We start from the raw sequence: 19,827 nt of genomic DNA, 5'->3' as shown, positions 1-19,827 counted from the left end.
CCAGCAAAAAAATATAAATTGTGTGACTTTCACGCGCAATGACAAAGCAAAAATCACAAATGAAAGAAAACCATGTGGCTTTGATTACAATTAATCCAAAAACGCTTCGAGCCAAACGAAAAAAATGGGAAAAAGAAAATCAGACCCACAACCTCTCCCCCCTCCCCCCCCAAAAAAAAAAACCCGCCCTTCATCTTCAGACCCGTCCCCGCAGGCCCCCTCTCCAGTTGTGTAACTCCATCATCATCTAATTACACCTTATCTCAAAAATATTTCACCAATGGTGGTTCAGATTCCAACATTAGCAATCAGTGCTACTAGTTTTTTTGGCAGAACTCCGATTCAGCCCACAGTAGCTCATCTTTATTCAACTTAGTCAGTTTCTATTTATGGCACTTTAAGAATTTTCAGATAACTTTCTTTATATGACTTCCAAACAGAGAAAAGTGGATTTATATGATACAACTCTTTTTCTATCCGTTGTCTCCTAAGATAATATTTTTTATGCAAAAGTCTACATTTTGGCTTTTGGGTTTACTTTTCTTGCTTCTATTTTTCTCATTTGCTTAGGTAACTTTTGTCTTGATACATTTTGTTTGACAAATTTGATATTATTAGAGAAAGAAAAATTAATGATAGCTGCAGTGGCGGAAGATTGACAGTGATGGAGGTGAGAGCTTACTGGTGAGGGTGATTTTGGAAAATAAGATTTGTTTGAATAAAAAAAAAAAGAAAAATATGATTTTGAATAGGCTCACGCGCTTTAAAGACGTGAGAAATAATTTTTTTTGCCACGCCGTCAAATCGTGCCTAATAAGTACAACTTGATGGAAGTTCAAGTCTTCAATAGGTTCAAGTATAAATTAAGGTATCCAAGTAAAAATTGGAGCCAAAGTTTAAGGGGCTTTATCTATTTGGCCTTTTTAAAAAGAAAAAAATAAGGCATCTCATGTAACACCAACATGCGTAGAAAAATCCTAGTGGGGGAGTTTCCTTTTTTAAAAAAAGGAAAAAAACTATGGAATCTCAAATGGATGATTGAAATCTAAGAACCGGTCAGTCAATCATGAGCCTTCCCAAAGTCTATCATCGTTTCTCTTTACTCTCTCTACACTCTCCCAAAACCCTCTTCTTCTCTTCTTCTCTCCCTCTCGCCGTGAAACGCCTCCCATCGCCGCCGTTGCTCCGCGCACATTCTAGAAGATTCGTTACCGGCAAGCAATTCAAGGCCAAATCCGCCATGGCTTCCTCCAGATTTCACCATGTTGTCCCCGTCAACGCCCTTGCGAGTGAGGACGGCGGCAATGGTAGTGGCTCTAACGGCGCTGCTAATGCTACTGCTTCTGTTGCTTATGATGACGGTATTTTAGTCCACTCATCTTGAATAATTCAGTTTCGTTAATAAATATTCCTGTTTTTCGTTAATGCTGCCAGGTAACCTTAATTATGGATACCTGTTGGGATTAAGCTAGTTATCAGTGCAGAGATAAGTGGGAGATTTGGAGAACTTCTAATTTGTCTTAAAAGATAAATTTTTTAGTATTGGAATGAAACGGACCTGAATAATCCCTCAGTAAATGATGACTTCTGTTCTTCAGATGATAGAACAGGGTTAAGGCAGTTATCCCTATGGAGATTTTGAGGAGTTTTGATGAATAAAAGAAGAATTGGTAGAATTCTCACAGTGCTATTTAAGCGTTAAATTGATATTTTGGGGTTAAACTACTTGTCCATGAAGAGATAAGTGGGGGATTTAGAGATAGTGTAGTTTGACTTAAAAATCATTTTTTTCTAATGGAACGGAGTGGACCTGATTTGAGTGGAATGAATGTAGAGGACTTATTGTAACCGATCCAAACAGGTTTATCTCTAAAAATTCGTTGAACGTACTACTGTGTATATGATTGCCGTACATCCCTAAAATGAGAAACACAGAGAAAAGAAGAATTTTTTCGATATTACACATGCACTATATTTCAGAATTTTAGCCTATAAGGCGACTATGGACATTTAAACAGAGTCCTTAATATGAAAGGATGTATTTTGTTCCTTATCTTTAAGGCAAGTTAACTTTCTATTGAAGTAACATATGCAATGCCGCCTTCAGTGGATTTATATGCTGGAGCGTTGGATCTCAAGTGGAAAAATTTCCTCACTGTTTTAGTGCTTAACTGCTTATAGATAATGATAAAGCTGTTCGCTTTTCTCCATGCTCATTCATAAAGCCTCTTCCTTTGCCTCATGTATTACTACCCGTGGTAAATGCACTGGCTTCATGTTAATGTAGAGTATGTACCTTCCATAGATAAAACAAGGATAGGCTTATTTAGTTAAATTTCTTTTTGGGGGGGATGGGTGGGAGGGGGGCCATGTGTAAATTTTACAAGTTTTTCATCTATATCTCCATTTTTACACTGCCTTTGGTTTCATGTTTCGATACTCTCTAACTCTTTAATTTTCCTTCTTTAATAGAATTTACATATGTTGCTAATTGGATAAATCTTCTTGTTTTTAAATTTTTTACTAGATCTAGAATCAGCATCAGACACTGGATATCGTCTTCCTCCCAGTGAGATTAGAGATATTGTTGATGCTCCACCACTTCCAGCACTATCATTCTCTCCATTGAGGGATAAAATACTGTTTCTTAAGCGGAGATCCTTGCCACCTTTGTCAGATTTAGCAAGACCCGAGGAGAAACTTGCTGGAGTCCGCATCGACGGGAAATGTAATACCAGGAGTCGCATGTGAGTAATGATGAAGCTTCTCATGATATTTCCTTTAAGCACTCAAGTGCTGGAGACGCTATGTTAGGTTGTTTTATTCCCTCTGGCTGTATACTTGGTGTCTCTTATGTTCTTTGCATAGATTAAGCGCTCCTTGATGGTATCATTCTTCTTCTTTTTCTTCTTGTTAATTATTAAAAAGAAATGTTTTCTTGTTTTAAAGCTAGTAATTGTTGATGCCTTGATGGTGGTACTACTTCAATCTTTAGTAGGCAGCTTCCACACAGGATCTTATGATGTTCTTTCTCAGGTCTTTCTATACTGGTATAGGGATCCATCAGTTAATGGAAGATGGTAGCCTAGGACCGGAAAAAGAGATCCAGTATCTCCCAGAAGGTGCTAAAATTAATTTTTTAACATGGTAATTTCCTTCTCCATACTTTTATATGTGCGTGCTTTAAGTTACTGTGTAATGGCTTTATCTTCACAATGGTCTTACCAGTTAATATGCACTACATGTAATACTCATTTTATCCCTTTTGTTTTGGTCTACTGCTTTTTTTTTTTAAAGTCCATATTGAAAAGATTGACCTCTTTCCTTGAGTTGCGAAAACAAATGTAACACATAATAACACTTTCTAGTATTACTTTAAATTTGATGTGACATTTTTATACTTCTCCAAATATTACTTATTATCTCTGACGACTCAGGCGATAATAGCATCACATTTTTCTCTTAATCTAAACAGTAGTTCCATTAGGTTTTCAAATTTGGGACAGTGAAACTTTTACAAAATGAACTACTCCATGCATCTCAGACGCACGATTTTAAGAACTAAAATGTACTCTTTGATGTTAAGGTAGGGTTAATCTAAAATTTTCCAAAAATTTATTGTTGCATAATAGTATTAACTAATACTACCCTATATCAATTTTAGCTTTCTGTAATATGTTTGCACAAGCTAACCTACCTTCTCCATTTTTGTCATGTCAAATATGGCAAAATTGCACTGGAAGTCAAAAAGGTATCTTTAAACTGGTAGAGACAACCATCTGTTCCAAGATTCTAACCTTCATGGAAATGGTAACCAGCTAGTTTTTACTTTTGAAAATTCATTTAGTCACAAATGGGAGGCAGATTTTCCTAATTGAGCAAGATGGCGATGAGTTCCAAGTGTTCTAAACATTCGATATTGACTAATAACTTATTCAACCTCCCTATGAAAAATGAATATCATTTCTAAGAGAAGAGATGATCCGGTAGACTGAACATCACACTTAGCTCTTGGTCAACCAGTAGATGTCATTGATCTTTCCAAAGCATTTGATTGACTAGCAATAAGAATAAGTAAAACTATAAAAGCTTTTCATTTTACAGTTCAATATTTCCTTCCTAAGGGAGGATATTCTAGAGGTAAGAAGCCTCGACCTCTAACGGTAAGGTTGGGGTTTCGCATCACTAAGGTAACAAAGTTGGAAAGGGCCATTGTTCGGCTCCTAGGTAAAGTGGGTTTGGAGGTTGGAGTTTACCATATCCAAAAGAATAATTTCTGTGTTTACTATTAGTTACCTTACTTATTAAACCTGTACATCACTTTAATTACTAGAAGAAAACAGAAACTTCACCTAATGTGGGATGCAATGTGAAACCAGAGTAAAAAGCCTCTTTTATTTTTCCTTCTAAAAACAAAAGCCTCTTTATCATATTTTCCTTGCATATTTCCCTTTATATATAGATGTCTCTTCAATAGAGACCTAATTTACCTGTATATTTGGATCAATTATTATCTTTCCTTCTTCATCTGATTCTTTGCTTTTTTATGAAGGTCAAATAATGGTCAGCATTTAGCCTTCACTGTCCGTCTTGATGAGGTATTTTGACCGTGTGAGTCTATATTATTTGTACGTTGATGTTACGGAAAACTTAATAGTAGATTTGCCTTCAGTTATTTCACTTTGTATCATTCTGATATTCTTAATGCCTAATATCACGTAAGGTCCTTTGTCACAAGGTTGATCTTATGTTTTGATTTTTTGTATTAGGATGATGGTAGCAGCAGCAAACTGAGAGTATGGGTTGCTAATGTGGATACTGGGAAGGCTAGACCTCTTTTCGAGTCACCAGATATATATGTAAATGCTGTTTTTGACAAGTAGGTCATTTTCCATTCTCTGCCTGTCATTAAAAGGAAAGTCTGCTGATTCTAAGCTACATCTCCCTGTCCTGACAACTCTGTTTCTGTTATTATCAGCTTTGTTTGGGTGAATGACTCAACTCTTTTGGTATGTACCATTCCATTGTCTCGTGGAGATCCACCAAGGAAACCTTTGGTTCCTTCTGGCCCCAAGATTCAATCTAATGAGCAGAAGAATGTTATTCAATCTAGAACCTACCAGGATCTGCTCAAAGATGAATATGATGAAGATCTGTTTGAGTATTATGCTACTACACAGCTGGTTTTGGCTTCTTTAGATGGGGAAATAAAGACTTTTGGTCCACCAGCTATATACACGTCAATGGACCCATCTCCGGACCAAGCATACATTTTGTTAACCTCAACTCACAGGCCGTTTTCATTTGTTGTACCATGTGGAAGGTTTCCCAAAAAGGTTGAAGTGTGGAAGGCCAATGGCGAATTTGTGAGAGAACTTTGTGATTTGCCCCTTGCCGAAAATATTCCCATTGCATTCAATAGTGTGAGGAAAGGAATGCGATCAATCAATTGGAGAGCAGATAAACCATCGAATCTCTATTGGTACGCATACAAAAATCTATTCTGGTATATTTAGTTCACTGGTTAACAAAAGTCCATGGATGTGCTTCTGGACTGCCAAAAAAAGAGAGATGAATGTTTCAGATTTGATGGGGGAAAATTAAGCTGCCTTGTTTTCGTGGTTGGTTGGGGGCAGGGGGGAGTTGAATAATAGTCTTATCCAGATCTTTCTAACTGATTTTTGAGCCTATAATATGGGCTTATGACTCCTCAGATCAGAAAAGCATAAAAAGAAATATTGAATGATTACAGATCTATATAGAAGGGAGAAGAAAGGTAGATGTTGTTTGTTGTATTTTGCTCTCATGTGAATGACTTGTTTCTGGTAATCCACTAATATTTGGATGCTAGTACTAATCTAGTACTATAATTACCCCTTTGAAGTAACAATTCATGATAGTTGCATGTTGATTTGTTGAATTATCAGTATCGTCACTTATTTGATGCTATATTGTCAGTATTGTCACTTATTTGATGCTTTTCTCCTGAAACTGTTTCAGGGTTGAGACACAAGACGGTGGTGATGCTAAAGTCGAAGTTTCTCCACGTGACATAATTTATACACAATCTGCTGCACCACATGAAAATGAACATCCTAAAATTTTACATAAACTGGATCTTCGCTATGGGTATGTACAAAATTATACCTGCCATGTTATGTACGATTGTTACTCAACAAATGTGATTTATACACATGGGATTCATATGTGCGTTGAAACAGCTTTATTTTTCATTTATTTTTGATACATGCTTGAACAGTGATTAATATTTTTCGGTCGGAAGATATTACTTATGGTGTATTGGATTGCAAGTCATACTTTGTGTAAGAGTATGCAAATAGTCAATTGTTCAGTTTTTTTTGGTGCCACTATGCCGATTATTTAGCAAGTATTTGGCCAACTACAGGTGATTGATTACCTATAGATAAGTTGAATTTCAAGTCATTTTGGTGGGTGGTTGCAGACTTGCAGTAACATAATTCAAAGTCCTCAAAAGAACTTTTACACAATTAATATCATATTTGACTTGGGTTGCCAGGTTTATAAAGAATTGATAAGTTTTTCTTTTCATTTTGCAAAATAAATGGAAAAGGACATATTACTTGTTATATAGGGTTATAACAGATAGATGCTTTTGATAGTATTGCTATCATTGACTGCCTTTACAAAAAACAGGTTTCATTTATCCTCTATATTTGACGAGGGGATTCACTTGTCGAGTAAACAACCAAGAATTAGGAACCAAGATTATTCTCCAATAAAAATGATGTTCTTATATTGGGATCTTCTTACATGTACAGAGGGATTTCTTGGTGTGATGATACACTTGCATTAGTTTATGAATCGTGGTACAAAACAAGGAAGGTGAGGACATGGGTTATATCCCCTGGATCAGAGAATGTAAATCCACGTATACTCTTTGATCGATCATCAGAAGATGTTTATTCTGATCCTGGTTCTCCTATGTCGCGGAGAACTCCTGCTGGAACTTATGTTATTGCAAAGGTGAAGAAGGAAGATGATGGGGACACTTATCTATTATTAAATGGAAGTGGCGCTACCCCGGAAGGAAACATTCCGTTTCTTGATTTGTTTGACATGTAGGTCTGGTGTACGTTTTTTCCCATATTTTTTCATTTGCCAAAGAAAGTGATCTGACATTAATTCTTTCAGAAATACAGGCAGTAAGGAACGAATATGGCAGAGTAACAAGGAAAAATATTTTGAGACTGTTGTTGCTTTGATGTCTGATCAGAAAGAAGGGGAATTGTCAATAAATAAGTTGAAGATACTCACTTCTAAAGAATCCAAAACTGAAAACACTCAGTACTACCTTCTGTGCTGGCCAGAGAAAAAAGCATGTCAGATTACAAACTTCCCTCATCCATACCCACAGTTGGAATCGTTGCAAAAAGAAATGATCAGGTATCAGAGGAAGGATGGAGTTCAACTTACTGCGACCCTATATCTTCCACCAGGTTATGATCCCTCGAGAGATGGACCCCTCCCATGCCTAATATGGTCATACCCAGGAGAATTTAAGAGTAAAGATGCAGCTAGCCAAGTTCGAGGTTCCCCTAATGAGTTTGCTGGCATTGGGCCAACATCCCCCCTCCTATGGTTAGCAAGGAGGTGTGTCTCTGTTCTCTGTATTATCCATCTAAATTTTGGTTACTCTATTTGTTATTTTGCTGGTGTGTCATGTTAGTCTTTTTCGGGGATCTGCTTGATTTGGAACCGCATATTTCAGGTTTGCTGTCTTATCAGGGCCGACAATTCCAATCATTGGAGAGGGTGATGAAGAGGCCAATGACAGGTAAACTTGTGCACTAATAATTTAAGGATGTGACTTCTCTTTATCAATTTGAGTAGCAGTCACTTGACTAAATCTGTTTAATGATCATTGGTCTACTAGTGGAAAAACTGGGTTGTCTTCTTGCTACAAATACGACAACAACAAATAATAAGACCAATCTCAATCTAGTTGGGCCTAGCTGCATGAATCCTCACTATCCGTTTCACTCCGATATGAGTGTCTCATTTCATTATTTTGATATTTAAAAATTTAATTTCTCTAACATGAGAGGTCTTTTACGTTTTCTATTGAAAATTGACATACAGACCCCGCAAGAAGATTAATTAGACTCCTAGCAAATTTTTGACTGATGAAGCGTAGTCACAAGACTAAAGCTTTAAGAGCAGAAGTGTGATAAAAGGTTTAAATCCAATTTATGTTTTTTTATAAGTGAAAATAAAGCTTTAATTCAATGGTAATCAGAGGTTTAAAATCACAGGTTTAAATCTAATTTATTTGAGAACTTAATGAGTGGGCACACCTCATTTATGAGAAACCGAAATGGAAGCAGGGGTGTTTCACGGTCAAGTGAAAGCAAGCTTAGAGCAATGTGACTTACATTTTTTTGGCAAGTGAAATATGTTATTCCTATTTGAGTCAAACTCGAAGAAATATTGCAAATTTCAACAAGGAAGCTAAAAAGGCACAGTTGCTAGGGACAATGCCTAGTTATCCTTTTTTTTTAATGACGGCAGTGTTCAGGTCAGCCTCAACCAGTTCACCGGGTAGCCTGTTAAATGTCTACAAGCACATGTGTCGAGTAAACATGCCCAACAAGGATTGAGCAGTTGGACTTACAATAATTGTTGTAGCAGGGTATGAACTTGGGATCTCCTGATTGTTACTCCTGTGCCTCAATGACTACTAAATGCCCTTCTGATTGTTACTCCTAATCTCCTATGCCTCAACCACTTACCTATGCCCTTGGGATTTTGTTTGGGAATTTGTTCTTGTTGTTTTATCTGGTAAAACTTACAGCAGAAATGAGTATCCATAAGTGAAACCCTGCTCTCCCAGGTTCTTCCACTCTTTCTAAATGCTCTATTGGAAAATGGAAAATGGAAAATGCTGTGACTAGCTACTGCCTTTCATCTTAGATTTCCCTTTTTTTTGCATGTTTTGCTTTCAGTTGCATCTTGATCAGTTAGCCCTCGTCTTCTGAGCTTGTTGGTGTTCTGCACATTGTTATGAAATGAGTTAAACTGCATAGTGCATACTGAAAGTTTGATCTTTATATTATTCTTCATCAAAATAATTTTCTGCATCAAAAAGTTTGATCTTTATATTATTCTTATGAATAATAGCCTGAAAGGTGGTCCATGTGAAAGTTGCTTGTTGGAGCGCATATTGGACTTCTCCATCAAAACCACGAATTTAGTTCTTCTAAAAAAAAATTCACTTTGCATGAGTATCGTGCTAGCCACAGAGACTGTTGGTGTATTAGTAATTTGTAGAGTTAATGATTTTGGGAGTAGTTTGAATATAAAAACCTCCCTCAGTAATATTCTGAATACCATGCCGCATGTACCTACTCTACTGAACTTCTCCTCCGTAAAATTTTGTGCCCATGTGGTTGCTGACAAGTGATGAAGCATTATCAAACCCTTTCTTTTCTCTTTGTTGCTTTTATTTGGGGGGGTGGGGGGAGGGATGGTGTCATGGGATGTTGAGTGGACTTGCTTCCTTCAGCTGCTCCTTGTAGATTATTGATGTTCGGGGACTAATTTTAAGGATAAACCATGTCTCTGTCTTGTGATGAAATGGATTCTTTTACTTTTCCACCTGCAATTTGGAGGTTTGGCTGTTTTTTGATTAAATGTTGTCTTAACCAGGTACATAGAACAACTTGTTGCAAGTGCTGAGGCTGCAGTGGAAGAAGTTATACGCCGTGGAGTAAGCTTTTTCTTCTTCCCGCTGAACATATGTTGCATGAAACTTTGGAGTTACGGCTGAGCTCTGTGGTGCTTTGTTTTTTAGGTGGCTGATCCAAACAAAATTGCTGTTGGTGGTCATTCCTATGGGGCATTCATGACAGCAAACCTCCTTGCACGTGCACCTCATCTTTTCTGTTGTGGAATTGCTCGGTCTGGCGCTTATAACAGAACACTAACACCTTTTGGGTTCCAGGTAATCCTCTCAAGTCATGTGTAAGGTCAACAAGTCTAAAGTCCTAAAGACTTGGTGTTTCTCTCTGCATTCTAGGAGGATTTATTTAATTAACTTCCATTGCTAAGAACTTATTTGTTTATCTTTTCAGAACGAGGAGAGAACACTTTGGGAGGCGACCAATACTTATGTTGAGATGAGCCCTTTTATGTCAGCCAATAAGATTAAGAAGCCTATCTTGCTTATCCATGGGGAGGAGGACAACAATCCAGGAACCTTGACGATGCAGGTAAAATGACAGTCCTCTTGTTCTTATTCTTACTTCTTTCAGCGTCTTGTTTCAAGAGCCATATTTTCCTTGAATGTTGCCTGTCACCTAAAGTAGGCAAGTTAGTTGCATATGTTCTTGATTTACTCCGTAAATATGCTAGTTCTTCCTAGATTTATTTAATGAGTTTGCTAGCCTTGACTTCAAGAGTCTTGATCTTAAAAACTCTTTTCTTTTTGCTTAAAATATACAGTCAGATCGTTTCTTCAATGCACTGAAAGGTCATGGTGCACTTTGTCGCCTTGTAATTCTACCATATGAGAGTCATGGTTATGGAGCACGAGAGAGTATAATGCATGTACTCTGGGAGACTGATAGGTGGCTCCAAAAGCATTGTGCCTATTCTTCAGATGTCAAGGCAGATCTCAATGCGTGCAAGGACAATGCACAAGGGACAGTAGATTCACAAAGCAAAGCTGTTGGTGCTGCTGGAGGTGTTCAAGAGCTTGCAAATTTGGATGATGAAAAATTTCACTGTATCACAAGGTCATTATTGTGGTAATTTCTTATTTCATGAAATATCTTCGTATGTTCTAAAATTTCTCATATCAAGAACTTGGATCTTCTGTCATGGAAATCTAGTCAAGTTGATTGATTGTTTGCTTGAATAAAGTATAACTTCTTGATTCCTCACGTTCGGCACATGTGGAGAATTTCTATTCAAGAAGGCGCTTTGTGTTTTAGCATGGCTAAATGCAGTCTCGTTTTATTTTTATTATCCATGCCAATTAATTTGACAGACTACTTGAATCTGCACTTTATCGCTCAATAACCAAGATTTGGCGAACCCACACATAGTTTTGTCATTCCTTTTTATTATGATAAGTCATGGACCTTCATCCTTGGGAATGCCTTGAGGGCTTTTAGATCTCCATTCCAATAGTTGATACGGTAGTGGTTTGGGAACGTTATCCTCAAATTCATTGGCTAAGGTACACTTCGTCCATGCTCAGTATGGAGTTAGATTTACATAGAGATTGGTGCTTTGCTTTCTGTATTTAAAGATTCAAGGGTTGGTTGGTTTGAAGAATAGGAAGGAAAGGTTTGATGTCATTTATTTATTTTCGTAGATTTACTTAGAGATGGGTGCCTTTATAGGTGGAAATACACTGTCGCATTTATTAATGCTCCTTTTTACTTTTCCGTCCATTCTTACCAACCTACCAGTAGACTCTTTCAAATGCCTCCTTTTCCCCTTTTCCCATAATTGTCCAAATGCAAGTGCCTTGAATGACCTCCATTGTTTCTAGTAACCTTCTTAAATAACAAGGTTACAGCACAGAGTAGCTACTACGCCTATCTGCTACATCTTTATACTCTAGCAATGTACTATGCATAATTGGTGATCACGTTGTTATTCACTGGAATTTATACTCTCATCTCTCTTTCTTTTCTCAAATTGCCCATCGTTGTTTCTTGCTTTGTAGATTTCATGTTGACAAACTACCTGGAGATGAAGCCAGGAGTCACTGGTAAGGTCCGCCTGCTGACCACACTTATACAGCAATTCTATTGCAACAATAAGAACCCTGATAAAGGAGTGCAGTTCAGATGTTTTCATAAAACGCTGTACTTCTTTAATGTCATGGCCAGTGATGGCCTCATGGGTGACTATACTGCCTTCTGCTCTGCCCTGTTACAATTTACAAGTGTAAAGCTATTGTTTACTAATTACAGGGACAGTTCATATTGGATATTGTAAACATCTTTGTACTGTGTACTACAATTAAAAATTGTTTATTCAACACCTAATATATTACTGGGTTGTGATTTCAGTCTTAATTTTTCGTGCTGTTTTTCTTGTTAGGGTTCTAACTTTACATTTTTTTTCCGGGGAAGTCCCAGAGTGCGCATTCAAATTAAAATCCGACTTTCGTGGCACATATAGAAGTACGTAATAACACTAGTGCAACAACAACAATAACAAACCCCGTATAATCTCATAAGTGGGGTTTGACGAGGGTAGTGTGTTCGTAAATTTTACCCCTATCCTGTAAAGATTTGAGAGTGGTAAAATAAAAAGAAACAGTAAAACATTGAAATTAAAGAGGTTGCAGAGGAAAAGAGAGACAGAAAAAACGGAAAAGCATCCTAACGATGTTTCGTGTTGAGCTTATACAATTCGATAATAATATATATTTAAAAGAGCTTTATTTTTGGAGAGAGTATTTAAAAGAATGATCTTACATTCTTGTAACGAAATAACTCCCCTTCATTATTCATTTTATTCCGGTTAGACTTGACTTTTTCCAAAATTCAATATTCTTCAAAAGCCTCATCATGAATCAAAACTAGAAGGAAAATATTTGACGTATAGTTTTTGGAGTACAGGGTATTTACTAAATCAGCTTTTTTGTCCCATACCCTCTATTTCTGTATGATCGGGCATTTTTATGTTGTAGTCGTAGAGATAGAGGTCCCTTCCAAACTACTATCCAGGAAAGGGATAGAATATTTGTCCCAATTCTTCATGTATTTACTTTGGATTTTAATATACAGGTCTAAACCTCTCACCACAATGGTAACCTTTATTTATTAAAAAAGAAAGTTCACACTTTAGTCAACTTGTACAAGCTCGACTTATCTTAAAATGATACAATTCGACGACTCCAATTTAAATATAAAACATATTAAGTTAGATAATAAGGTACTAAACACTTATATTTGTTATACAACAAAAAAACCCAAGTCCTCCTTCGTTTCTTCATTTTGGCCAAATAAGAGATTTTGCTTAGACCATAATAGTTTAAATTAAAGTATTTTAATCAAAGATAATATATTTCCAGTAAATGGTTTAAATTAGGATAAACAAGTAAACAACCAAGGAACCAGTAAAATAACTAGCATGCCTTCTCTAGAGATTTCTACTTAAGCATGCAATTTATTCAACATTCGCCAAAGGACCGATTTCTTCATTTTTCTTGACGCCATTATACTTATATTCGATGTAATGCAAGCCCGGCAATAGGATAGGTAAAATAGATTCCAACAAACAGTGAAACTTCTAACGGATAACGACAAAGAAATTGCAACAAAATGTGAATTTTAGTCAATAACCAACTATAACGCAAACGTGAACATATGTTTATATAATTCAACATACCCATTTAGAATAACCAAATTAGCACGTTATTTCGTCAGCTTTAGACCATATGTGAAAAGAGCACATTCGATAAAATCCAAACATGGATGTGATTAAGTTGCTAACGCTTCACGGCTTGAGGTTTGGAACTCAACATGAATGGAAAGCCTAACAAATGCGTTCAAAAAGGGTGTCTTTCTTGAAAAAGAAAGAGTTCTTCCTAGCAATGATAAGACATATATTAACAGAATAATGCCATCTCGGAGTTACAAGCACACGTCTACATCTATTTTGTGTAAATAATAATGAAGAGAGACCTAGATACAGAAACAGCATATATGTTAGAGAGGATTACACGGACTAAGCGAATAGTCCGTGTAGGCGAGGATTACACGGACCATATTGGTCAGGGATAAATTTTCTGGTTTTGGATTAAACCTATTAGGCGAGAAATAATATACTCAAATTAGACATATGAGGTTTGCCTGTTAAATGACACACTTAAACTGATGAAGAAAATTCATTCTGGCCTGTCAAAGCAGGTCAATGAAAAATCAAAAACTTAATAGTCAAACATGGAGCAATGAATAGACAAAGAGATACTTGGTTTATAAACTTATTCTTTTAGACATAAGAGTATGCCCATGTTTAATTGAAGAGCCAACTCACGCGAGATCCTCGAAAAATTATTCTTCTGCGACTAAACTTATTTCACCTTTCTCCAGCAAGTCATAAAATGACCTAACTTTTCTTTGCTCATTCCAGTGGTGCATCTTCCATAAGCTACCAGCAGCCAAACCAAGTACAGTTGCAATAACTATTTCCTTCACCACACTAGGGCCTTTCAATGTGGCATGTGCAATCCTATGGCCAGCCATTTGATGCTGAACTTGGTAAGTTTCTGCAAAATCACAGCAGGGTATAGTTCAACTCACCCATATTAATTTACACATAAAACCAACAGTCCACTAAATGGTGGTAAAGGACGCATGAAATGTAGTTAGAAGCGAGTTATACACAACCATACAACAAACTAATGAAGCGACTACATTGAAACAAACAATAACGAACTTGAAGAATGACTGACTCAAAGAATTACCCAAAACATTGAGCTGATGGCAATTATGCTTGAGGTAATAATAATGAAAGATGAACCAACAGGAGCTCAGCTTAGCAATGGAGGTAAAACTAAGTCTGACCAAAAAGCTGGGGGGTCCAGAGTACCTACTCATACAATTTAAAGTTGCTCCATCCACTGCAACTCCCAACAAGTTTGCCCATCCACAATGGACACTCTCTTTTTTCCCTTCCTTGGACATGGGTTTATTCATTGGGGCTTCGAATAGCACTAACATGAAATTTGAATTGACCATAGCTTGCAGTTCCATCATGATATCATTCTTCCTCTTCCTATCTCCCTCCACTATCCCTGAATTCCATATTTCCCTCTACAAATTTTAATTGCTCTCTAACCAAAATATTTTCTTATTTATTATTCTCTTTTGAATCCAACATTTGTAAACTGCAGCAACATAAAGCAATAATTCCCATCCCACTTCGGTCTACACCTGCTTTACTTTTATCTTTATCCCTAATAGTTACTAGCTCTTTTATACCCTTTTTCTTTGTGTGGGTGGCTTAAATAATTCTTACCAAGTACAAAGCACACATAAAGAGAGGAATTTCCTCTACCTCACAGCAACTGCTTTCTAAATAGTTGGCTTATGTTTTAATTATGTTTTCACCCTAAGGTAGCTAAACATCAAGCGTACAGTTTATATCCTATCATAGCTGCTATTTCATCCAATTTATTCAACTCAAAATGCAGCAAAATTATTCAAAAATCCAGATCGGAAAGTAAGTCTTTCAAGTCAAGCATAAAAAATATATAAATAAAAAGCATTGTTCTCACTGGATCTGAGTTCGGGCTGATAAATAAAATCAACTACAGCAGATTCTATCAGATCCATGAGAAATGAAACAAAAATAAGGGGAAAAAAATATCAACTGAAAATAGAGACGTTGATCCTAACAACTTTGCTGAATAAAATTGCAGATCAGAAAACTAGTACAGGAAAAATTTGAGAAACGTTGAAGATTGAAAATTCGATTGTCTTTAAAAGTAAAAGCTAGGGTTTGTACCTGAGAGGAAAGAGCTCGGATGAGGACGATGCGGTAGAGAAGAGAAATGAAGGAGTATTATTTGTTTGTTTTTTTAGGCCTACACCAATAGACCATGTTCACGGGACCACTTACGAGTTTGCATATTATCTAGGACCACTTACGAGTTTGCATATTATTTGGTTGTTTGTTTGTATCTAGGACTTACTTGGTTCCCTGTCCGAAATGGGCCAATCTGCGATATTATCGTGGCCCAAGTACTAGTATACGACTAATCTTTAAGGAGTCGTTTGGTTGAACAAGTTATACCGACATTATACTCATACAATTATAATACGGTAATAAATAATAATAAAATTATTTAATAAATATTGTATACGGGTAAATTCAGGGATAAAGTTATCCCCGATTTTCCCGTGAAGGAGCAGGAGATGATGCGGTTCGACGATGCCTCGGGTAAAGCCGAGGGTGCCCACAGATCGAAACCTAAGGGAACGAATGACACGTTAAGAATCGGACATGGCCAAACACATGGAGAATCGAGCTGAAGCAAAACATGGAATCGAAGACGGTTAGAGAAGATGGACGAGGGGCCAGAATATTCGCCAACAACCAGATATTACGGCGCGGGATCATGCCCGATATCAACTGCATATCGTGTTTTGCTAGGAGAAAGGGATTTTTATCTTATTTAGACTTGTAATAGGATTGAAACTCCCCTAGTATATAAATGAAAGAACCTTTTTATTTTTTCACTACTGTTGGCACGCATATCAAAGCAATACAGTTTATTTTTGTCTTCTAGCTACTGTTCAAAGTGTTCTTCAGCTGTTCATTTCTTTCGTTGCAACCGAGCTCATCTCGAGGGCTCGTTCGGACCCGATTTCAGCATTCAAACTTAAATTCATGCTTAATCGTTCCATCATATTTGGTTGATCGCCTTGCTTTCCTTTAATTTAATTATTTATTGTTCTTAGATCATTCATATTAAATTAAATCACGTGTCCTTTAAACCGCGTACAAATTTAATTGTTACTCGTTTTAGGGGTAAAAAATATATTTTTATTAATATTTTTTTGGTTCAATATACTAAAAAAATGATATATGGGTATACGACTAATTCTTTAAGACAGTGTATCTAAGGTTGGATTCCCCCTAATTAAAAGTAGAAATTTTTTAATGAGTTATAGCAGTATATAGGGTGAATATATGATATGACACGTGGTCATCTAAAGGAAAGACACGTGGAACCCTAGACAAGGATGGCTGAAGACCGAATGCAGCCATTCCGCTTGTCACCGGAAGGGATAACGTTCATAAAGGTGTATTAATTGCTCTGCGCCCGGTAGCATTTAATAAGGAATATTCTGCAGCATTAAGAGCGACGACCCGTTATAGAGAATTTGGCATTTATATTCACCGTTACATCTTCATCAATGACCCTCATAATTAACATTAAATGAGGGCACGATCCTAGGACCTCCTTCTCTAGGCACAGCTATAAATAATGAGCCCAGTTATCATTAAAGAACATGAATTTTCTAGCAAAACTTACACCACATTCTATACAATCTCACAGACGAGATCTAATTCCTCCCGGTGTTCCCGCAAATCAAACAATACAGAGAGTCGACAATAATACTCTCAGGAGTGAAGTTGGCTCCGACGGGGCTAGGGGGAGCAGATCCGATCTCAACAACGAGAACGACCCAATCAAGAATGAAATTTTACGGTTTACGAGGGAAGTAAATGCATGCATGGACCAAATCTTGGGTGCGCCACCAGTATTGAAAGGCTCGGACTCGAAGAAGTATACTCAATTACCGTACAAGCCGAGTGCGACACCAGAACTAATTCCAAAGCGGTTCAAAATGCTTGAAGTGCCAAAGTATGACGGGACTTCAGACCCACAAGAGCATATTACCACCTACACATCGGTGGTAAAAGGAAATGATGTAGCTCCTCACGAAATTAAATTTGTGTTCCTAAAGAAATTTGGAGAAATTCTCAGAGGGGAACTCTAACGTGGTATTCATTATTACCCGAGCATTCCATAGATTCCTTTGAGATGCTCGTGGATTCTTTCATCAACGCTCATGCCGGGGCTAGAAAAGTACAAGCCCGAAAGGCCGACATATTTAGGGTCACACAGGGAGAATCTGAATTATTATGAGAGTTCGATACCCGATACCAGAAAGAAAGAATGTTACTCCGGCTATCCCGGATGAATGGGCAGCTGAATCATTCACCAAAGGACTGAATCTGAGATGCTCAGACGCTTCCCGAAAGCTGAAGGAGAGACTGCTTGAGTTTCAAGCAACAACTTGGGCAGATGTCCACAACCGGTACGAGTCAAAGATAAGGATCGAAGATGACCAAGTCGGTTCTACATCATCGGCCAAAGGACGAGAAAAGATCAGAGAAAAATCAAAGGATAACTACGACGCGGACATACGGACTTTGAGGGGCTGATTTTCTCCTTACGAGCGGACCGAAGGCCGTGGCAGAAACTTCTGGGCAGCAAACAAACTCACTGTTGACAGAGGGATTGATCGTGGTCGAAACAATAGATCACTTCATGATAAAGAGACGTCGGTGTCTCAGGATCCTTCTTACCCCAAGTTATCGGAATATAACTTCAATGTCGGTATAGTGGAGTTGGTGTCGGCCATAAGAAATATTAAAGAGGCATGATTCTCGGGACCTATAAGATCCGATTCTGGCCAAAAGGATCCCAACTTATGGTATGAATACCATGAGATGAACGGCCACCGAACAGGGGACTGCCGACACCTCCGGGAAGAGGTGGCAACACTATTGAAGAATGGTCATCTCATAGAATTCTTGAGTGACCGAGCTAAGAACAATAATGGTCGTAACAGAGACAACGCGGAACCTTTGAAAGCTGGAGAATAATCCCCACGCCAAACGATAAATATAATCTTCGGAGGGAATGAGATTAACGGGGTCACCTTTTCAGCAGTAAAGAGGACGAAAGTATCAATAACTCATAGTAAAAGACTCCGAGAAGGCGATATCACTTTCACGGAGGAGGACGCAGACAGATTGTTGTTACCACACAATGATGCACTGGTAATTTCTTTAAATATATTGGATTTTAAAATTAAACATGTTCTAGTGGATCCAAGAAGTTCGGATAATATCTTACAATGGAGAGTATTGGAGCAAGCTAAACTCACCGAAAGCATTATTCCGGCAACAAAGCTCCTCGCTGGATTCAATCTTGCGAGCGTGACACCCCGGGGAGAGATTTTGCTGCTCACAAACGCTGAAGGAGTAATGAAAACAACTCTTTTCGAAGTAGTGGATGATGACACTGGATACAATATCATCCTGTGAAGGCTATGGTTACACGAGATGAAAGTTGTACCCTCAACATATCACCAATTGTTGAAGTTTCCAACGCCCGAAGGAATCAAGCAGATAAGAGGTGATCAACCGGCAACAAGGGAGATGAATGCAATTTTGGTTTCCAGTAGCAAGGGGAAGGAGCACACGGTATAGCAACTACAGGAACCGACATCTACTCTCGAGCTAGAAGAAGTTAGCTCGGGAGCAGAGTCGTCAGAACATTATCAGGTGCCGAGATATTTCCAAGTTCCAGAAGAGATGGACGCAACGAAGTCCATGGCGGAGGAACTGGAGCAAGTTGCATTGTTCGAAGAATTCCTAGAAAGAAAATTCTATTTAGGGACAGGACTGCACCCGGAGCTCAGGTCTGGTTTTATAGAATTCCTTAAATTTAATGCCGGTTGTTTTGCATGGTCGCACGAGGATATGATAGGTATCCCGATGGATATAGCCGTGCACAAGCTGAGTTTGGATCCGAGAGGTAAGATATCTGGACTGGCTAGCCAATGTAGTAGTAGTTCCTTAAAAAATAATAAATTTCGCATATGTGTAGACTATAAAGACATTAATAAGGCGTGCCCGAAATACTCATTCCCACTACCAAATATCAATCAAATGATTGATGCCACGACCGGGCACGAGTTAATAAGTTTCCTCGATGCTTTTTTCTGGTACAACCAAATCAAGATGAACCCCGGAAGATCAGGAAAAGACTTCGTTTATAACACATTTCGGTACATATTGTTACAATGTGATGCCCTTCGGGTTGAAAAATGCCGGAGTCACTTATCAACGGCTCGTAAATAAGATGTTTGAAAAGCAAATAAGAAAGAGTATAGAGGTTTATATAGACGATATGCTCGTTAAGTTTTTGAATGCAGGTGACCACCTTAAGCATTTACAAGAAACATTCGACATCCTAAGAAAGCACAACATGAAACTTAATCCTGAGAAGTTCGCGTT

General features: G+C 37.7%; 2 protein-coding genes across 3 annotated transcripts; one reads left to right on the top strand and one right to left on the bottom strand.

The window, feature by feature from the left end:
• Positions 1–979: 979 nt before the first annotated feature.
• LOC104099611 (probable glutamyl endopeptidase, chloroplastic) lies at positions 980–12,071 on the top strand. 2 transcript variants are annotated; one of them, XM_009606655.4, is made up of 15 exons: positions 980–1,361; positions 2,528–2,747; positions 3,037–3,147; positions 4,553–4,598; positions 4,770–4,879; positions 4,979–5,482; positions 6,001–6,129; positions 6,801–7,100; positions 7,174–7,632; positions 7,751–7,816; positions 9,688–9,748; positions 9,833–9,982; positions 10,113–10,250; positions 10,483–10,775; positions 11,717–12,071. In XM_009606655.4, exons 1-15 carry the CDS (start codon positions 1,067–1,069, stop codon positions 11,763–11,765), a joined length of 2,931 nt encoding a protein of 976 aa, XP_009604950.1. In that variant the 5' UTR covers positions 980–1,066; the 3' UTR covers positions 11,766–12,071. The 2 variants fall into 2 exon arrangements, with proteins under 2 accessions (XP_009604950.1, XP_009604951.1); XM_009606656.4 differs by having other exon boundaries at positions 10,483–10,787.
• Positions 12,072–13,878: 1,807 nt separating this feature from the next.
• Positions 13,879–15,649, bottom strand: LOC104099612 (cytochrome c oxidase subunit 5C-2). The gene is made up of 2 exons (XM_009606657.4): positions 15,514–15,649; positions 13,879–14,272 (listed from the first exon to the last, which is right to left on the bottom strand). Exon 2 carries the CDS (start codon positions 14,247–14,249, stop codon positions 14,058–14,060), a length of 192 nt encoding a protein of 63 aa, XP_009604952.1. The 5' UTR covers positions 14,250–14,272; positions 15,514–15,649; the 3' UTR covers positions 13,879–14,057.
• Between the last annotated feature and the right edge of the window lie 4,178 nt (positions 15,650–19,827).

This window comes from Nicotiana tomentosiformis, chromosome 1, assembly GCF_000390325.3.
Source record: "Nicotiana tomentosiformis chromosome 1, ASM39032v3, whole genome shotgun sequence".
Lineage (NCBI taxonomy): Eukaryota > Viridiplantae > Streptophyta > Magnoliopsida > Solanales > Solanaceae > Nicotiana > Nicotiana tomentosiformis.
Note: the sequence above shows the minus strand (reverse complement) of the source record. Positions and strands in the feature narration are given on the sequence as shown.

Excerpts from the sequence above, each read along its gene's own strand:
- LOC104099612 (XM_009606657.4), bottom strand. The coding sequence starts at position 14,249 with ATGGCTGGCCATAGGATTGCACATGCCACATTGAAAGGCCCTAGTGTG.
- LOC104099611 (XM_009606655.4), top strand. The coding sequence starts at position 1,067 with ATGAGCCTTCCCAAAGTCTATCATCGTTTCTCTTTACTCTCTCTACAC. Across the intron at positions 4,880-4,978 it reads GTAAATGCTGTTTTTGACAA|CTTTGTTTGGGTGAATGACT; the intron begins GTAGGTCATTTT and ends TGTTATTATCAG. Across the intron at positions 7,101-7,173 it reads TTTCTTGATTTGTTTGACAT|AAATACAGGCAGTAAGGAAC; the intron begins GTAGGTCTGGTG and ends TAATTCTTTCAG.